The following is a 15550-nucleotide window of genomic DNA, read 5'->3' on the forward strand; positions in this document are numbered from 1 at the left end:
TATTCAAAACTTAGTAACTGTTAGGAAGTCCATGGTTATACTGCAGTTAAAGCAGGGTATTCTAGAATCCATGTTTAATAAATAGTGATAATCTTCACTGTCAGGAAGAGTTTTCATCCTGAAGCAGAACTAAAATGTAAATGGGCAAGAAGCAGGTAGAGGCAGCCAGGTGAGCTGAATCGGTGGGGGGGGGGCGCAGAGTAATCAAACCACCCTCAGATCCAAGTGGCATTCTTTAAAATGCTACTTTTTACTTATTTTTCGGAGATCATTTCATCTCTTTGATTGAGAGGGCATTCAGGGAGGGAGGAAATCTCTATGAGCAGACCCCCCGAGTCCTGCCCACACGCCTGACTCCTCTCATCCCTCCAGGCACTGCCCCCAAGTACAGCCCATGCTGAGCATCACATAAGCTCTTCCCCATGTCCCTATTGGCCCCCTCTCTTCCCTACTTTGTCTGACAGTTATTTACCCGGATCGGTTCCCTGTGGCTGGAGCCTGAGTGTAAAACCTTGTCCACTTCGCGTTTGCCATCCACACGGCAGGACATTTTACTTGTTTCAATAGAGAATACATTTTATTTCCTCAATTGCAGAGGCGAGCAATCCTCATACATCAGTAGCTCCTGAGAGTGTTGCCGTATTTCAGTCCAGTTAAATAATGTATATTCATGGTGGTCATTCTCAGTCATCCAGACAAAATTAAGAATAAAATAATTTCATCAAAAGCAGTCAAGGTGCTGGCATGTAGAAAGGTAGACTTTCATTTTCTGGGAAACTTTACTTGTGCAGGCTACCTCTTTGTCTAGTAATGGTAGACCAAAACAGTGGCCCAATTTGGCCCAACCAAGCTGTGTCTTTTGGTTTTCCTGTAAGTTAGTGATCGAAGAAAACTGTCCCCTGGAACCAGACCACCTCACAGAGCGGGGAAGGGCCACCAGCAAGGACTCCCCTTGTCTCTCTCTCCAGTTCATCCTTTGGGTATCAGCTTGGATGTCCACTGTGATCTCCCAAACCTGAGTCAGATGTCGCTGCTGTGTTTTTCATCAGCAGATACCATCAAGGCTGACTTTGCCCCTTTGTCTGAGCCTCCCGCAGAGAAGTGATCGCCCCCAGGGCAGGAACTGTGCCCATCTTACTCATTTATTGTTTCCTCTCTGCCTGGCACAGTGCCTGGTACTTAGAATGTGCTCAAGAAATAGTTGTTGGATGGATTGATGGATCCTAACCTTCCCATCAGCACCACCTCACTTGGGGAGGAAGACACGTGAGCAGAGCAGAAGGGAGGAACAGGCTGACCTGAGAAAAGTGCAGAGGACAAACAGAGCAGCACTGAGAATAGCTTAACAGTCATTGAGTCCCTGCTATGTGCCAGCAACTCCAGGGAGGCCATGCACACATGGGCTCATCTAATTCTGGCAACAGCTAAGTAAGACAAGCATCATTTTCTCAACCAGTGCGTATCGTGCTTGTACTATGTGCCGGGAACTTGGTGAGGAACTGGGAATACAGAGTGAACAAGGCAGGCCAGCCCCTCCCCCTTAGACCGTGTGTCGGGTTGAGGGAGACAGACTCCATGAGGGACAAACACGGGGGCACTGACTTCAGAGGAGAAGCCTGTGAAGATAGTGAGGTGGGCGTGTGACAGTGAGGGGTGCCCGTCACTCTGGACCCGCTGCCCAGGGCGGTGGGCTCTGTGCTGAGCAGTGAGTGGCCAAAAAGAGTGGGGGGTTTGAGGGGCAGGGGGCGCCTTGTAGAGAGAGGGTACCCCGGGCAGCTGTGTCTGAAAACAGAAGGAAGGCCAGGGCGCGGGGCGAGGCGGGCCAGGGTCAGGGATTCACTGCAAGTGCAGTGCCGTTCTCGGCCCGCTTCTGCAGCTCAGGCACCCAGGGCCTCAGAGCTTAAATTCCACAGCCAGAAAGAGGCAGAGAGAGGACAGTGAGGTTTCTTCTCTTCACACTGGGCCAGGGAGAACCGTGGCCAAAACAAATTGTGGCACAGAGGCCGCCGTTCCTGGCTGGTGCCCAGGAGCCTGAGGGTTGTTGTTGGGGCCCCTGAGTTTGAGTCTTTGCTGGGAGAGAGGTCAGGGTCTGCTTATTAAGGCTTCGGTGAGCACTTCAACTTCATGTAAAGAGAGAAGGAACCAGGAGGGAAGAGAACTGATGCCCAGATTTCACAGGCATTGGTGCAGCTCAAATAGCCACTGCCTAAGGCCGCAGTAAGTGGTGAGTCTACAGCAGTTTCTATCTGAGTGTTGGAAGAACTGCTCTGGATCCTTCCATGAAGGTGATCCATTTGTCCAGGCCCTGGCTCCCTCCACCGCTTTCATCAGGCCCTTGGGGGCCAGCCCCCGTGCCCAGGCACACTGTAGGGTCACCAATGTGTAACTTCATGCCGAGATGCAGAAGTTGCTTGGAAAGATAGTTCCAGGTTCATGGAAAAGCGCATTTAGAGGCTTATTGGCCATGAGCGATGTGGTCTTCCCTCAGGTCCGCCTCCAGCTTTTCCCGAGAGAGGGTGTCATTTCCAAAAGGACACTCAGGGGCCTCCATCTCTTAGCATTTCAGTAACCACATGACATCTTTCTGTAGCTCTGACATTGGCACCAGCAGCCTGTGTGGGTTTAATGGCCTCCTCACCCTAGCAAGTGACCTGCTACAGTTCTGAAGCAATTTTCCCATCTTGCCTAGATGGATTTCCAGGTCATAATTTTTGGATAATTACCACTGAGACAGCTGTTTTGTGCAAGGATTAGGTTCAGGCATCTGACAGCAAGGAACCAAGGCAGTTTTACAGATTTTAGCATTTCTTAGTACTTGTGTCTTGCTCAGAAGCCAGCTAGCTACCTAAGTGCCCCCAATAAAAACTATTTCTAAAAGTCAGTTTGGAAAATGAATACTTCTTGTCCCATTTTGGTGACAAATGTCTGTTCCGCCTACTCCAGCCGAATGAAGAAAGTCACCAGGCAGGCTCCGGGAAGCCAGGGCAAATCTGATTTCTGAGCTGGGGTTTAGAAATATAAAATAAATCTAAGAAGCAATGAACGGAGGCAGAAGAGGGTGTCTGTCTTTTTCTGTTTCCAAGCAAGAGCCCTCCTGATTCCAGAATCCACAGAGGTAAAAAGAAGTGATCAGAAATGTTCTCATCCTTCTTCTGGTCAGACATGAATCGACTGCTTTCTGTGTGCTAAGCTGGTCGCCGTCGCTGGGGACACCTCAGTGAGCTGGACAGACACCGTCCTGTGCTCCTGGAGCCCCAGCCTCTGGGAGGAGATGACCACACAGGCAATTCCGAACCCAAGTGTGATGCCTGCTCTCCTGAGAGCTGGTCATGCGGGAGTCGTGGCAGCATGTGGTTGTGTGTGGCAGGGATCAGGGCACCTGGAATGCATGTGAGGAAGTGCCACTTATTCTGAGAATCTGAGATGATCAAAAACCAAGCAGGTAAAGGTGAGAGGCTTTTTCTAAACAGAAGGAACAGCTAGTAAAAGACCAAGGTACTAGAAAGTTCTGTGCACGGAAGGACCCGAGGACAGCTCCTCTTCCTGGGGGAAGAGGGTGGGGGTGGGAGGCGGGGAGGCAGAGGGATGAGTGGCAGGAATGAACTAGAGCCCAGAGAGGCCACGTGGGCAAGGGCGCTGAGAGCCGTGGTCATGGAGACAAGGAAGGGGGTGGTGTGATTGTCCTGTTAGGAAGAAGATTCCAGCTACTGCGTGGGGAAAGGGTTGGAGCCAGACAAGACAGAGGCCCAAGACCAGTGATGAAGCATGTGTAGGAGAGAGAAAATATGTGACCTGGGGAAGACAAGCCTGGGTAGGGGTGGAGGGGAGCATATGTAAGAGGCAGTGCCCAGGGTTCCATTTAGGACAGATTAGGTTTGATGTGTCTGAGGGTCGTCCTGGTGGAGATGTCAGGTAGGCAGTGGGATAAAGGCGGCTGAAGTTCGGAGGCAAGGTCTCCGTTGGGCAGTCGAGAGCATTAATGTGGGTCTTCAAGCATAAAGCTCATACAGGAAATAAGTGTAAATAGAGAGGAGAGCCCAGAACCATATCCTGATGTCAGGTAGGAAAAAACCATCCAGTGAAGGAGGCTGAGGAGTGGTCAGCCAGAAAGGTGGGGGGGACTGGGAGGAAGTGGGGCCCGGGAATGTTTCCAGAAGGAGGGAGTGGCCACGTAGAGGAAGGCTTTTCCCAAGGCCGGCTGTCTGCCAGCCATCACCTCCCCCAGGAAGCTGCCCCAGCCATGTCCACTGCCTCTGCAGTCACGTGGGTGGTCATCTCCCCTCCGCCTCTGAGAGCAGAACTGTGTCCGGCTCAGCCAGCACGCCCATAACCTGCCAGTTGGTTCTGGATGCTTCTGCATCTTCCTTCTCGTCTTTTTAGCGAGCAATCCTGAATCAGGCTCCTGGTACCTGGATGCTGCTCCAGTTGCCGGACCAGTGTTTCCTTTTACTGAAAACACTGCCCCAACCCCCAGGGGAAGAAGAGACTTACAGAGGTCTTCCCCACCCCACCCTTGGTTGGCACCTTGCACTTGACCTTGGCAGTATTGACACCATGGACACCAGCAAAATCCAGAAAGCGCTGCCAGGGCCTGTCTAAATATGAGCTGTTCCCACAGACCTGGAGGGGTAAATGGGGGATCTCTGGGCGACATGGCAATGAATGGGGCTCTTCTTGAGGCTGTTCTGACAAGACCCTGGGGGCTACCGTGACACCACCCAATCCCCTGAAGGTGAATCTTTCCCTTTAGATTTCTTTAGATTTCAGGTGGTGGTTCAGGAAATGAGATGATACCTGGGGGAAGACAGGGTCTTTACTGGCCCCCCAGGAAAGGGCTGACCTGGGTCACCAAGGCCTGAAGCAGATTCAGTCCCACTGTCTATCAAAGTTTAGATCCCCCAGAGACCACTGCATCCTGAGACAAGGATGGGGTGAGGCATTTATTTGGGGGGGAGGGAGGAGGAAAGCCCAGTAGGGAGAGGGGAGGTGTGACGGGAAGGTAGGCAGCGGCAGCAGCCGGAGGGACATTGGTGGGGCGGGGGGCACTTCCGCAGTTCTGGGAGGAGCCCTCAGGCACAGACGCCAGTACTGGCTCTGGGGAGTCAGCTGGCTCCACCAAAGGGGCAAGAGGACGGGGCAGCACGGGACCTGGATGGGGCCCCAGGCCTCTGCTGCACGGGCATCTGCTGCATGGGCTTCTGCAGCAAAGGCCCAGATGCCACCTTGGAGAGTTCTTAGCAGGTGAAGAGAACTCTGGCTTTTTCCCTGTGCCCTACAAGGTGCAGGGAAGAGTCTAGAATTTACAGGCTGAAGCCCGACTCTGAGTGCAGGCTTGACCCCTTACCAGCTCCGTGGCTGTGTGTGATACTGTGCTATGATAAGAAATATACATTTACTCTTCATTTCTAGCACAGGGCTCCTAAAACCCTCAGAATTTCCTGAGGAGAGCTACAAAGGTATCTTTTTTTTTCTGTTAATGAGGTGACTTTAGGTCAGCACCTAAGGATGGCGACTGCTTGGCAGGAAAACCAACCCTGTGATTTGAGGGTTGGAACTTTTAGTCACAACCCCCTGAAGTCTGGGGCGAAGAGAGGGGCTGGAGGTGCAATCAGTCACCAGTGGCCGTTGATTTAATCAGTTGTGCCTCTATAATGAGGCCTCTGTAAATGCCCCAAAAGGACAGGGTTCAGAGAGCTGCTGGGCTGGTGAACATGTGGAGATTCAGGGAGAGTGCCCCCCCCCCACCGAGAGGACATGGAAGCCCCCAGCCCTTTCCCCACACCTTGCTCTGTGCCTCTCTTCCATCTGAGTTATATCCTTTTATAATAAACCGGTGATCTAGTAAGGTAAAGGTTTTCTCCGAGTTCTGTGAGCCCTCTAGCAAACTAGTAGAACCCAAGAAGAAGGTTCCTTCTTGGAACCTCCATGGGGACCTCTAATCTATAACCCAGTTGTCAAAAACACAGGTGACAACCTGGACTTACAGCTGGCATCTCAAGTAGGGGGAGGTGGGTACAGCCTTGCAGGGCTGAGGCCTAACCTGTGGGAGCTGCTGCGGCTTCCAGGTAGGTAGTGGCAGGTTAAAGTGCAGGACACTCAGCTGGTGTCGCAGAATTGCTTGGATGTGTCGGGGAAACCCACACCCGCGCACTGGTGAGCAGAATCTTACCTTGGTTAAGAGCTTCACTGCCCTGAGCCTCAGCTGTCTCACCTTTACAGGGAGAACAAGCCATCTCGAGGAGTAGCCACTAGAATTCAGTGCAATCCTGTGTTTGTGTGCATGCTCTGGAATGGAAGGGACTTGGGCACCAGCTGCCTTTAACGTGCTGCTTTTCTGTCGGCTTTTTCACTTTCTGACGTCATTTAATTGTTCAAGGAGAGAGATCCCCGCCCTGTGATGTTATACAACGTCAAGTCACGGCTGGACACATCCATTTGGAAGCAAAGCCCAAGCAATTGTTCAAACTACCCAAGTCAGAAAATGCAAAGGACACATCACATGTGTTCCAAGTTATAAACCAAATTAGAGAAAATCCAGGGGCTTCTTGTTTTTCTGAAAAGAATTTGCTGGTTGGGTGGAGCTGACCTCAAAACATACAGAGATTTTAAACTGTAATGTGGGGAGAGTCGGGGTCTTTGAGGCTGGGGGTTTTTAGGTCCTCAAACAAACGGTGTAGGATTCAGGGAGCTGTTTTATGAGCCACGTGCACACGGGAAACTAGGGCTGTCATGGTCTCTGTGTGCGTCCCTACTAAAAACCACACATCCACAGAGCCTAAATTCCTGTTGACTTGGGGACAAGCCAGCCTCCTGTTTCCTCTCCAACAACTGCCAAGAGGGAATTGGGGAATGAAAATTCGTAGTTTTGAAGGCAAGAAATAAAAACAACGTTAAATGTCAGAGCTGAGCAATCCGAGTGTGTTGCCTGCACTCAGAAGGGCATTGCCATGGGGACTCTCTGCCTTTGCACTTCCTGGGCTTCGCATCTCTGAGGCAGGAGCAGAGAGAGGCCAGTTTAGGTCCATACTGTGCAGTTGGAGTTCCAAGTCTTTTCCAGAGGTTAGCATCTTAGCCAACCCTAAGATTGTCTGGCTTAGCAAGCCCCCAAGAAACTAGTTGTTTGAGAGGGTTAAGATTTGCTGCCCTCAGGAAAACATACTGGGGTAACGAAAATGTTTTATATTCTCGTTGGGGTGGGGGTTACCTGGGTACACGCATTTGTCAAAACTCATCCAACAGTCCTCTTGAGATCTGTGCATTTTACCATATGCAAGTTTGCCTCCACTGGGGGGAAAAAGGTAATTTTGGTGCCCTCTGACTTTCTTGCTTAAAAAGATCAGGCTTAAAGCCACCCTTCACCGTTGGCAGTCTCCCCACCCAGCTCTCCAGTCGTGCCCCTTGCCATCCAGCCTCACTGCCTTACACATAACACACACACACACACACACACACTCTCTCTCTCTCTCTCTCTCTCTCTCTCTCTCAGCATCACCAGCAGATGCTCACTTAAACATACAGTGTGTGGAGTTAGGGGGGCAGTTAGGTGCTGTGTGGAATGACAAAAAGCTCAAGACCCAGGCATCTGCCCTTAGAGCACTGGGACTAGCTGGGGAGGTAAGAAGCCGGCCCCTCCGGGGAAAGTTAGGATGAGATCAGCGTCAGCTGGGGGATAAAGCCAGCAGGGGCCCAGTGAACTTGGAAGAGGCAAAGGACCTAGGGAGGGATGGGCAGAGTAGAAGTGGGAAGGAGGTGAGGGCCCCATCTGACTCAACTGCATGTTCACAAAGAGGATGGGCGTGGGGGGAGGCGGTGAATTGCTCCAGTTTGGTAAGCGCTACCAGTGCCTGACGGCAGAGAGGGGCTGCCAGCGTGTGAGCTGGTGCCTTTGAGGTCCCGGAGGAGTCCCGAGCTGTCTTCATTCTCTTCATTCTCCTGTCTCCACTGTCGGCCTCTTTTCATTTTGCTTGTGTTATAAAATCAATACACACCAATAGCCCCAAACTGGAAGCAGCCCACCAAGAGGAGAATAATTAAACAATCCATCATATATGTACGCTGTTAAAAAAGAACTGAGCGGGCTTCCCTGGTGGCGCAGTGGTTGAGAGTCCGCCTGCCGATGCAGGGGACCTGGGTTCATGCCCCAGTCCGGGAAGATCCCACATGCCACAGAGCGGCTGGGCCCGTGAGCCATGGCCTCTGAGCCTGCGTGTCTGGAGCCTGTGCTCCGCAACGGGAGAGGCCACAGCAGTGAGAGGCCCGCGTACCACAAAAAAAAAAAAAAAAAAAAAAGAACTGAGCATATTTGAAAGTTGCTGAGAGAGTAGATCTTAAAAGTCCTCATCACAGGAAAGAAAAATGTTTATAATTATGTATGGGGACTGATTGGGGGGATCATTTCCCAGTATATACAAATATCAAGTCATGATCTTGTACACCTGAAACTAATATAATGTTAGGTGTCCATGATACCTCAATAAAAAAATGAAGTGAGCTATCGATGCAATGAAAAACATGAAGGGATACATTAAAAAATCGTATGCTGAGTAAAAGGATCCTGGCAGAAAAGGGTGCACGCTGTGAGATGCCCTTTATACGACAGGCTAAACCAACGTATGATGGAGGAGCTTAGAGCAGTGACTACCCCTGGGTGAGACTGGCTGGGAGGGCAAAGGAGAGCTTTCTGGGGTGAGGGAAGTACTCTACGTCACGGCTGGAGTTCGGGGGACATGGCTGTATGCATTTCTCAAAACACATTGAATGGTGCAATTATGATTTGTGAATTTCACCATATGGAAACAGCATCTAAAAGGAAAAGAGCTGTGAACTACTAGTGAACCCTGTGTAGTGAGAGGCAGGCTGAAGTGATGGGGGTGACATGTCCTAGGTTACTTTGAAGTTCATTAAAAAAATAAGATGCTCTGATTCTTTCAACTTTTCTGAATGCTTACAAGCATTCATAATAAAGTGTTGGGTGAAAAAAAAAGCTATACACACATAAAAAAAGTGGGGAAGGGAGACAGGGAATTTGGGGCAGGGATTGATTGCATTGCTTCTGGAACATCATCCAGGGTCTCTCTGGCCAGTCCACCCTGCCCCACAGAAGCACTGGCCTTTTTGTAAACCACACACAAAACGCCACCTCAAGGGCATTCCTGATCATTCACCGATTATGTATCAAGCACGTGGTCTGTGCCCAGCCCCGTGCCAGGCAGAGGATGAAATGCCATGGTCCTTGCTCTCATGGGGTTTGTCACCTACTGAGGCATTGACCAGGGAGCTGCCAGGTGACGACCGTATCAAAGTAGCAGCTGGGGGGCCAGGGAAGTGGGCCCAGGCAGATCACGAGTGGATGGAGAATAATGGCCCAGATTTATTGAGGACTTTATACACCGGCTCCTATTCAAGCTTAACATGGATTAATTCAGTTAGTACTCATAGCCACTCCCTAAGATGGGAACTGTATCATCCCCATTTTATACATCAGAAAACTGAGGTCTGGGGAAGTTAAGTCACTTGTCCATGATTATATAGCGAGTGGGTGACTGAGCAGGAAGCTGGGTATGGAGCCCATGCCCTAAACCAGGGGTCAGCACACTTTTTCCAGAAAGGGCCAGAGAGGAAATACATTAAGTGCTGTGGGCCATACCGTCTCTGTCAGAACTACTCAGCTCTACCATTGTAGCATGAAAGCAGCCACAGACAATGTGTCAATGAACAAGCTGAGTTATAATAAAGTTTTATTTATAAATGCAGGCAATGGGCCAGTTGTGGCCCATGGGGTCACAGGGACCACAACTGGCCCATCGCCTGCATCTGCCACCCCCTGACTCCAACCACCGATAGTCTCCAGTGGCTGGAGGTGTTCATGCTGGCGCAGAGGCAAGTGAAGGAGCCCTAATTCCTGACTCTCACGTCCATGGGGAAGGGGGTTCAGTAAGGTAGCAAGGAACCGATGCAGGCGTCGAGAGCCCAGGTCTCTAATTAACAATGAAAAACCAAAAATACACCCCTGGGTGCGTGTGGCGGTCCATTAGCCAAGAAAGCTGCAGAGAAAAAGTGAAAAATACTCAGAAACCCCACAAAAGTTGGTTGTCTTTAGTCTTTAGAGACAACTTACAATTTCAGCAGCACTGTCCTTTGAGACTTTATGTGAATGTAGACAGGGTGAAGTTCCAAAGCTTTGGTTGAACATGATTCCTTTTGAAAAGCCTTGGCCAAAGAGAACAGTCCTGCTTTGCTTTGCTCTCACTGGCTCTTGGTTTCTTAAAGGCAGGAAATCTCTTTACTCTATCCTTGTTGCTGACAAGGATTGGAGCCTGGAGCTCATAGGGTGAGCTGGGCTGGGAATGCAATGGCCCCCTTCTGGGAAGAATCCATACAGTGTTGAGAATTAAGAGCTCAGAAGAGACTCTCTTTCAGTACAAGTCATTTGTGATGTACTCCCGGGTGCTGGCCTCTTTATACTAACACAGCTGATGAGAGGGGGAAACTCTGTCCACAGCCTGGCTGAGGGTCTGCAGGAAGTTAAGCTACCAGCTGGACTGAGATGGGGCTGATCTCCCATTTGTCTGCGATGGATTCACTGGGTCAACCCATTGCTTTAGTGTCACGGAGATATGATTTGTGTCCCTTAGTCTTCGGGAGGCATATGGTATGGGAATAATTTCCCAGCTGGGGTTCAGCAGATGGTTGGCTCACAGAGACTGTGTGGGCAGGGGAGAGTCCTGCCCGTTCCCTCCGACAGAACATTGCTTAGTGAGATGTGTTAGGCTTCTGGGTCCCCACGGAAAGGGTTGGCTATTTAGGGCATGCAGTGTCCTGTCACCAAAAGATGAACTAACACACCCATCTATAGAGACACCCCCAGGTTACCATACCCACACCTGGGGGTGAACTGGGGCAAGGGCGGCAAGAGGCACCTTGAACCTTGCCCAAACCACTCCTACTAATAATCACCACTTAGCTCTGTAATGAAATCAATCAACCTGCCTCATTTTCCCTTCTGTGAGCACAGGTGAGCATTTGACTCCCAGCAGGACAGTGTACATTGCCGGGGGTCGGGAGTAGTCCCCCAACCTGGCTGCACATAAGAGTTTCCAAGAGAACCGGGGAAAAATGAATGTCAAAGTCCCATCCTCAGGACGCTCGGAGGTCAGAAGTGGATTGACCCTTAGGACTTTCTCTTAAACTTTCTCGTGCATCCAAACTGTCTGGAGCATCTATTAAAATACAGGTTGATGAGCCCTGTCCCCAGAGTTTGCTGATTTGGGAGGTCTGGGTGGGGCCTGAGATTCTGCGTTTCTAAGAAGCCTCCAGGTGATGCTGTTGCTTCTGCATTTGCCAACCCCTGACTCCAACCAGAGGTCAACCCCTGACTTCTAGTCAGGGGAGGGTGCCCTGTGAGCACGGCTGCCCCAAGGCACCCCTCCTATTTCCAGGCAGCCGGCCTCAGGACCCTGGACAAAGCAGAAGGGGCATCTTCTCGACACCATGGAAGAAACTTTACCATCTTTACCAGCCCAGTTGGCCCCTTAATACTCTCTATCTGCCCTGTCCAGTACTGCAGCCACTAATCACACGTGGTTCTTCTAATGTAAATTTGAATTAATTAAAGGTAAGATTAAAAGTTTTGTTCCTCTGTTGTTTGAGCCACGTTTCAAGTGCTCAAGAGCCCCACGTCCCTAACGGTTACCATACTGGACAGCACAGATGTAGGACATTTCCATCATTGCGGGAAGTTGTACTGGACAACGCTGTTCCCTAGGAATTCCAGAAATTGGTATTTTTCTTCAAAGTTTGCCAGTTAACCCCACTGTATTACTGTGAAAAACAAACAAAACAAAATATCAGAAATGGAATGTTAACTCTTTCCTTTCTTTGCTTGCTCAAGATAGCAACCCTCACTCACCACTTCCCATCAAGTTTGGGTGAAGGTCACAGACATTTGAACGCAACAGAGATAAAAAGTTTAGTGATATTTTTCAAAATGTTGCTCCCGTGACCCATGTTATTAAATTTACCCTAAAAGTTGTGTGTCGAGCAAGCTGAAGCTCCCTGGAGGTCAGGTCCCCAGGAAATAAGAATTAGGCCACACAGGATGGAGAATTCAAGTGGCCGAGGGGCAGTCAGTGGACACCTGCTGGAGGCCAAGAGGGATCAGGCTGAGGATGGACCAGACAAGGGTGCACCCTGGGTGTCCAGGAAATCGCCCGTCCCTACTGCGGAGCTGCCGTTTGCTCTCCATCCCTGGACTCACTGGTACTCACTGCCCCGCACTCCGCAGACATGCTTTCAGGAGCCTGACTCCATGTCATCCTTTCTTACAGATTCGGCTAAACAGCAGGGGACTGATCTACTCCGTGGGCTTGCTCCTGGCCTCCGTCTTTGTCACGGTGGGTCTGCAGCTCTCTCCACTCTCCAGTTCCCATGTTCCCCCCCACCCCCGTGGGTCCTGTGGCTACAGTTTGTTTGGACACCAGATGGGCGTGGCCTTCTGGTGGATAGAGACAGTCAGCCACCAGATGCCCCATCTCATGGCTGTTTCTTCCAGAAGTGGATCCTGGCAACCCATGAGAAAGCCTTCTCCCTCTCTGAAAGGAGCCAGCCTCCTCTCAGAAGCTGGGTCCATCTCATGTCAAACACAAATTTTTATCAAAAGCCAAAGGGAGATCCCACTTTTCCTGCGAGATTAGTCGACGGAAGGTTATATCCCAATTAACGGACTATTCCAGGTTACTAAACATCTTCATAAATCCATGGATTTGACCAATACTCAAAGACCGAGAACAGACTTGATTGACAGTGCACTTTTATTGCCACTGCACTACCTTGGCCATTACATCCATTTGTACGATTTAATATTTCAACTCAACTGACACATTTGGTGGGAACAAGTTCACACCACCACACGGACTGATCCACTTGAAGTGCCTGTTAACATACACACGTTACAGAATTTTCACAATAAGAGACGCAGTGTGTTTTCTCCTGAATTTTTCAAGGAAGTGCTCATTGAATCACACCTGGTATGTGAACATACATATACTAGAGAACGGGAATTCAGAAGGGCAGGAGAAGTAATTTACAGGATCAGGATGCAAGTCCAATGTCAAGGTTTTACCAAAGTAAATACTGCCTTACACAAAAGTGAAAACCCATATAAATCTATTCTTTTGCCGTTTAGGATTTTCTTCAGGTGGGTATGACTTAGGGCTATACTTGTAATGGCCACGCACTGTGCTTAATGCGCATATTCCCCCATCTGGAGCTCACCAACCCCCCACCCCACCCCGTGAGGTAGTCACTGATATCAGCCCCATTACCCAGGCCTGTAGGGAAGTTGTGTGTGACGTCGGAGTGCTCGTTCCTAGCTTCGGGGCATCCCTGTGCTTCACTGAAGCCCTACAATGCTGGGAGACGGGGTTCACTACTGACCAGCTGTCCAAGCTGGGCTGTTGAAGGGCTGAGAAGAAGTAGGTTTGGGGAGGAAAAGTTCAGACATCTTAAGTCTGCAGCGCCTATCAGACATCCAAGGGGACAGGTCTGGACAGCCGTTGGAAAGACGAGTCCCAGCTAAGGAGCAGTCCCACGCTGGACACGCCAGAACATTAGAGGGGTTTAGAGCCGAGGAGTTGGAGGAGACCCGCAACGGAGTGAGCGTAGACAGGAAAGTGAGGCCTAGGTGTGTGAGTCCCGGCGCCCTGGGACAGTGAGAGGTCAGGATGAGGGCACAGGGTCGCAAAAGGAACAAAGAGGGAGCCATCCGGGAGGCAGGAGGGAAACCTGGTGCGCGGCTTCAGGGAGCCGGGGGCGGGGGCCGGGTGGGGGCGGAGTCCAGGGAGAAGGACTGGGCGGGCCCCGCCCCGCGCCCTCTGACCCTGCTCTGTGCCTTGCAGGTGTTTGGCGTCCACCTGAACAAGTGGCAGCTGGACAGGAAGCTCGGGTGCGGGTGCCTTTTCCTATACGGCGTGTTCCTGTGCTTCTCCATCATGACTGAGTTCAACGTGTTCACCTTCGTGAACCTGCCCATGTGCGGGGACCACTGACCCGCGGCCGCCGCCAGCCGCGGCCCCTCCTTCTGTGCAATACGAGCCCGGCGCCCGAGTCCGGCCCCGCGGCGTGAGTCTCTGCGCGGCCCACCGGCCTCTGCTCCCGCCCCCGGGTCGCCCCGCCCCCGGCCCCTCCCCGCTCCCCGCCCCCCGGCTCCGCCTTCCCGCCTCCTCCGCGTGAAGACTTCCGACACCCGCGTGAATTTTCAAGCTCCATTTTTGAACAGTGACTGAGATTCTAGAAAAACTGGCTGCTAACTGGCCCAAGCCAGGCAAAACTTAGTACATCCCTCGTCCTTTTTTAAGTTATTGGATGGAAGACTAGCCTAATTTATGACCCTAGACTGTGGAAGGAGAGAGAGGAGAGGGTCCATTGATGGTAGGGAGTGTTTGGGATTTCTTTATATTTGGCGCTGATTCCTAGGTTACTGGGTCTGGGGGGCTGTTTGGCTTTGGAGGATCCCCCTTTTTCTTCCTTTGCTTCCAGAGATTGAGAGTTTTTCTTGCATCTTCTTTCACTGGACTCTGGGTCCGTCGATGACCCACGGGTGTCCCAGCTGCGTCCTCTGGGGTCGAGTCCCAGGCGCTTTGGAACTTGTATGGATTTAGTGCTGATCCGAGGAGCGGCTGGCGAGGCCCTGGGACAAAGGCGTGACACGTCACACCCGGGGGTCTCCGCCAAGCCCCGCAGGCCTTCCCTGGGGCGCAGGGTTTTACGGGAAGGAGATGGCTGCCCACCTGTCCATTTTGACCATCACTCTCTCCCCAGGTTCCTTCTAGCCTCTCAAGCAATAGTTGTTGCCTGCCTGCCAGAGGCCTTTGACTCGGGGCCCCGGTTAACCTCTCCATCCGAGAGCGCTAGGCAGCCAACGGCAGGAGCTTCCCCGCCTGTAAGTCCCCGAGATGTGCTCTCTTTGCTTGGTGTTTGGGGTGACAGGGAGTGACCCAGAGGCCAACACCGCTTTACGCGCAGGAGGTACAGACACTGGTTTCTTGGGAAATGGAGAGACGCGCACTTTGCACAGACGTGGCCCCTCGGTACTGAGTACACTGGACCCTGACCGTTGGCTCGAGGGCCAGCGTTCTAACTTCGGGACGCCACCGCCCAGCAGTCCCAGCTCCACCGCTCCCTTCTGGGGGGTGGGGGCGGGGGGGCGGGCGGGAGGCACAGGAAGGAGAAAAGAGAACGGACACCTTGGAAACCGCAGAATGTGTTCAGTGCAGACTCGCTCAAGGGCATAAGTTATTGTGGACGTTGTTGCCAATCACTGCCCAGCAGCCCTGCTAGGTTTTGTCTGATGCTGGATTATTACGCAGATAATTCCACCGAGTTGAGACCCACCCATGCTTGTTATACTTGTATTTATTGAAACTGTGGATTCTTGCCCGTGCCGCCCCATGTATTTACTTTAAGCACTGATCACTTATTCATTTGGTATGGTTTTCCCCGTCCCTTGTACACATTCTGGTATGAATTGTATAAATAACCTGCTACAGATGGG

General features: G+C 51.3%; 1 protein-coding gene across 1 annotated transcript in view; it reads left to right on the forward strand.

Annotated features, from left to right (window-relative positions):
- Window positions 1-14269, forward strand: part of SLC24A3 (solute carrier family 24 member 3) — a gene marked incomplete at its 5' end in the record, with an annotated part of 479028 nt that extends 464759 nt beyond the window's left edge. Inside the window, 2 exons of the mRNA XM_081256468.1 lie at window positions 12327-12392; window positions 13896-14269. Of these exons, the coding sequence (XP_081112594.1) occupies window positions 12327-12392; window positions 13896-14045 (216 nt within the window). The 3' untranslated portion in view covers window positions 14046-14269. The remainder of the gene's footprint in view (window positions 1-12326; window positions 12393-13895) is intronic.
- Window positions 14270-15550: the final 1281 nt, after the last annotated feature.

This window comes from Mesoplodon bidens, assembly GCF_964165515.1.
Source record: "Mesoplodon bidens genome assembly, chromosome: 15".
Lineage (NCBI taxonomy): Eukaryota > Metazoa > Chordata > Mammalia > Artiodactyla > Ziphiidae > Mesoplodon > Mesoplodon bidens.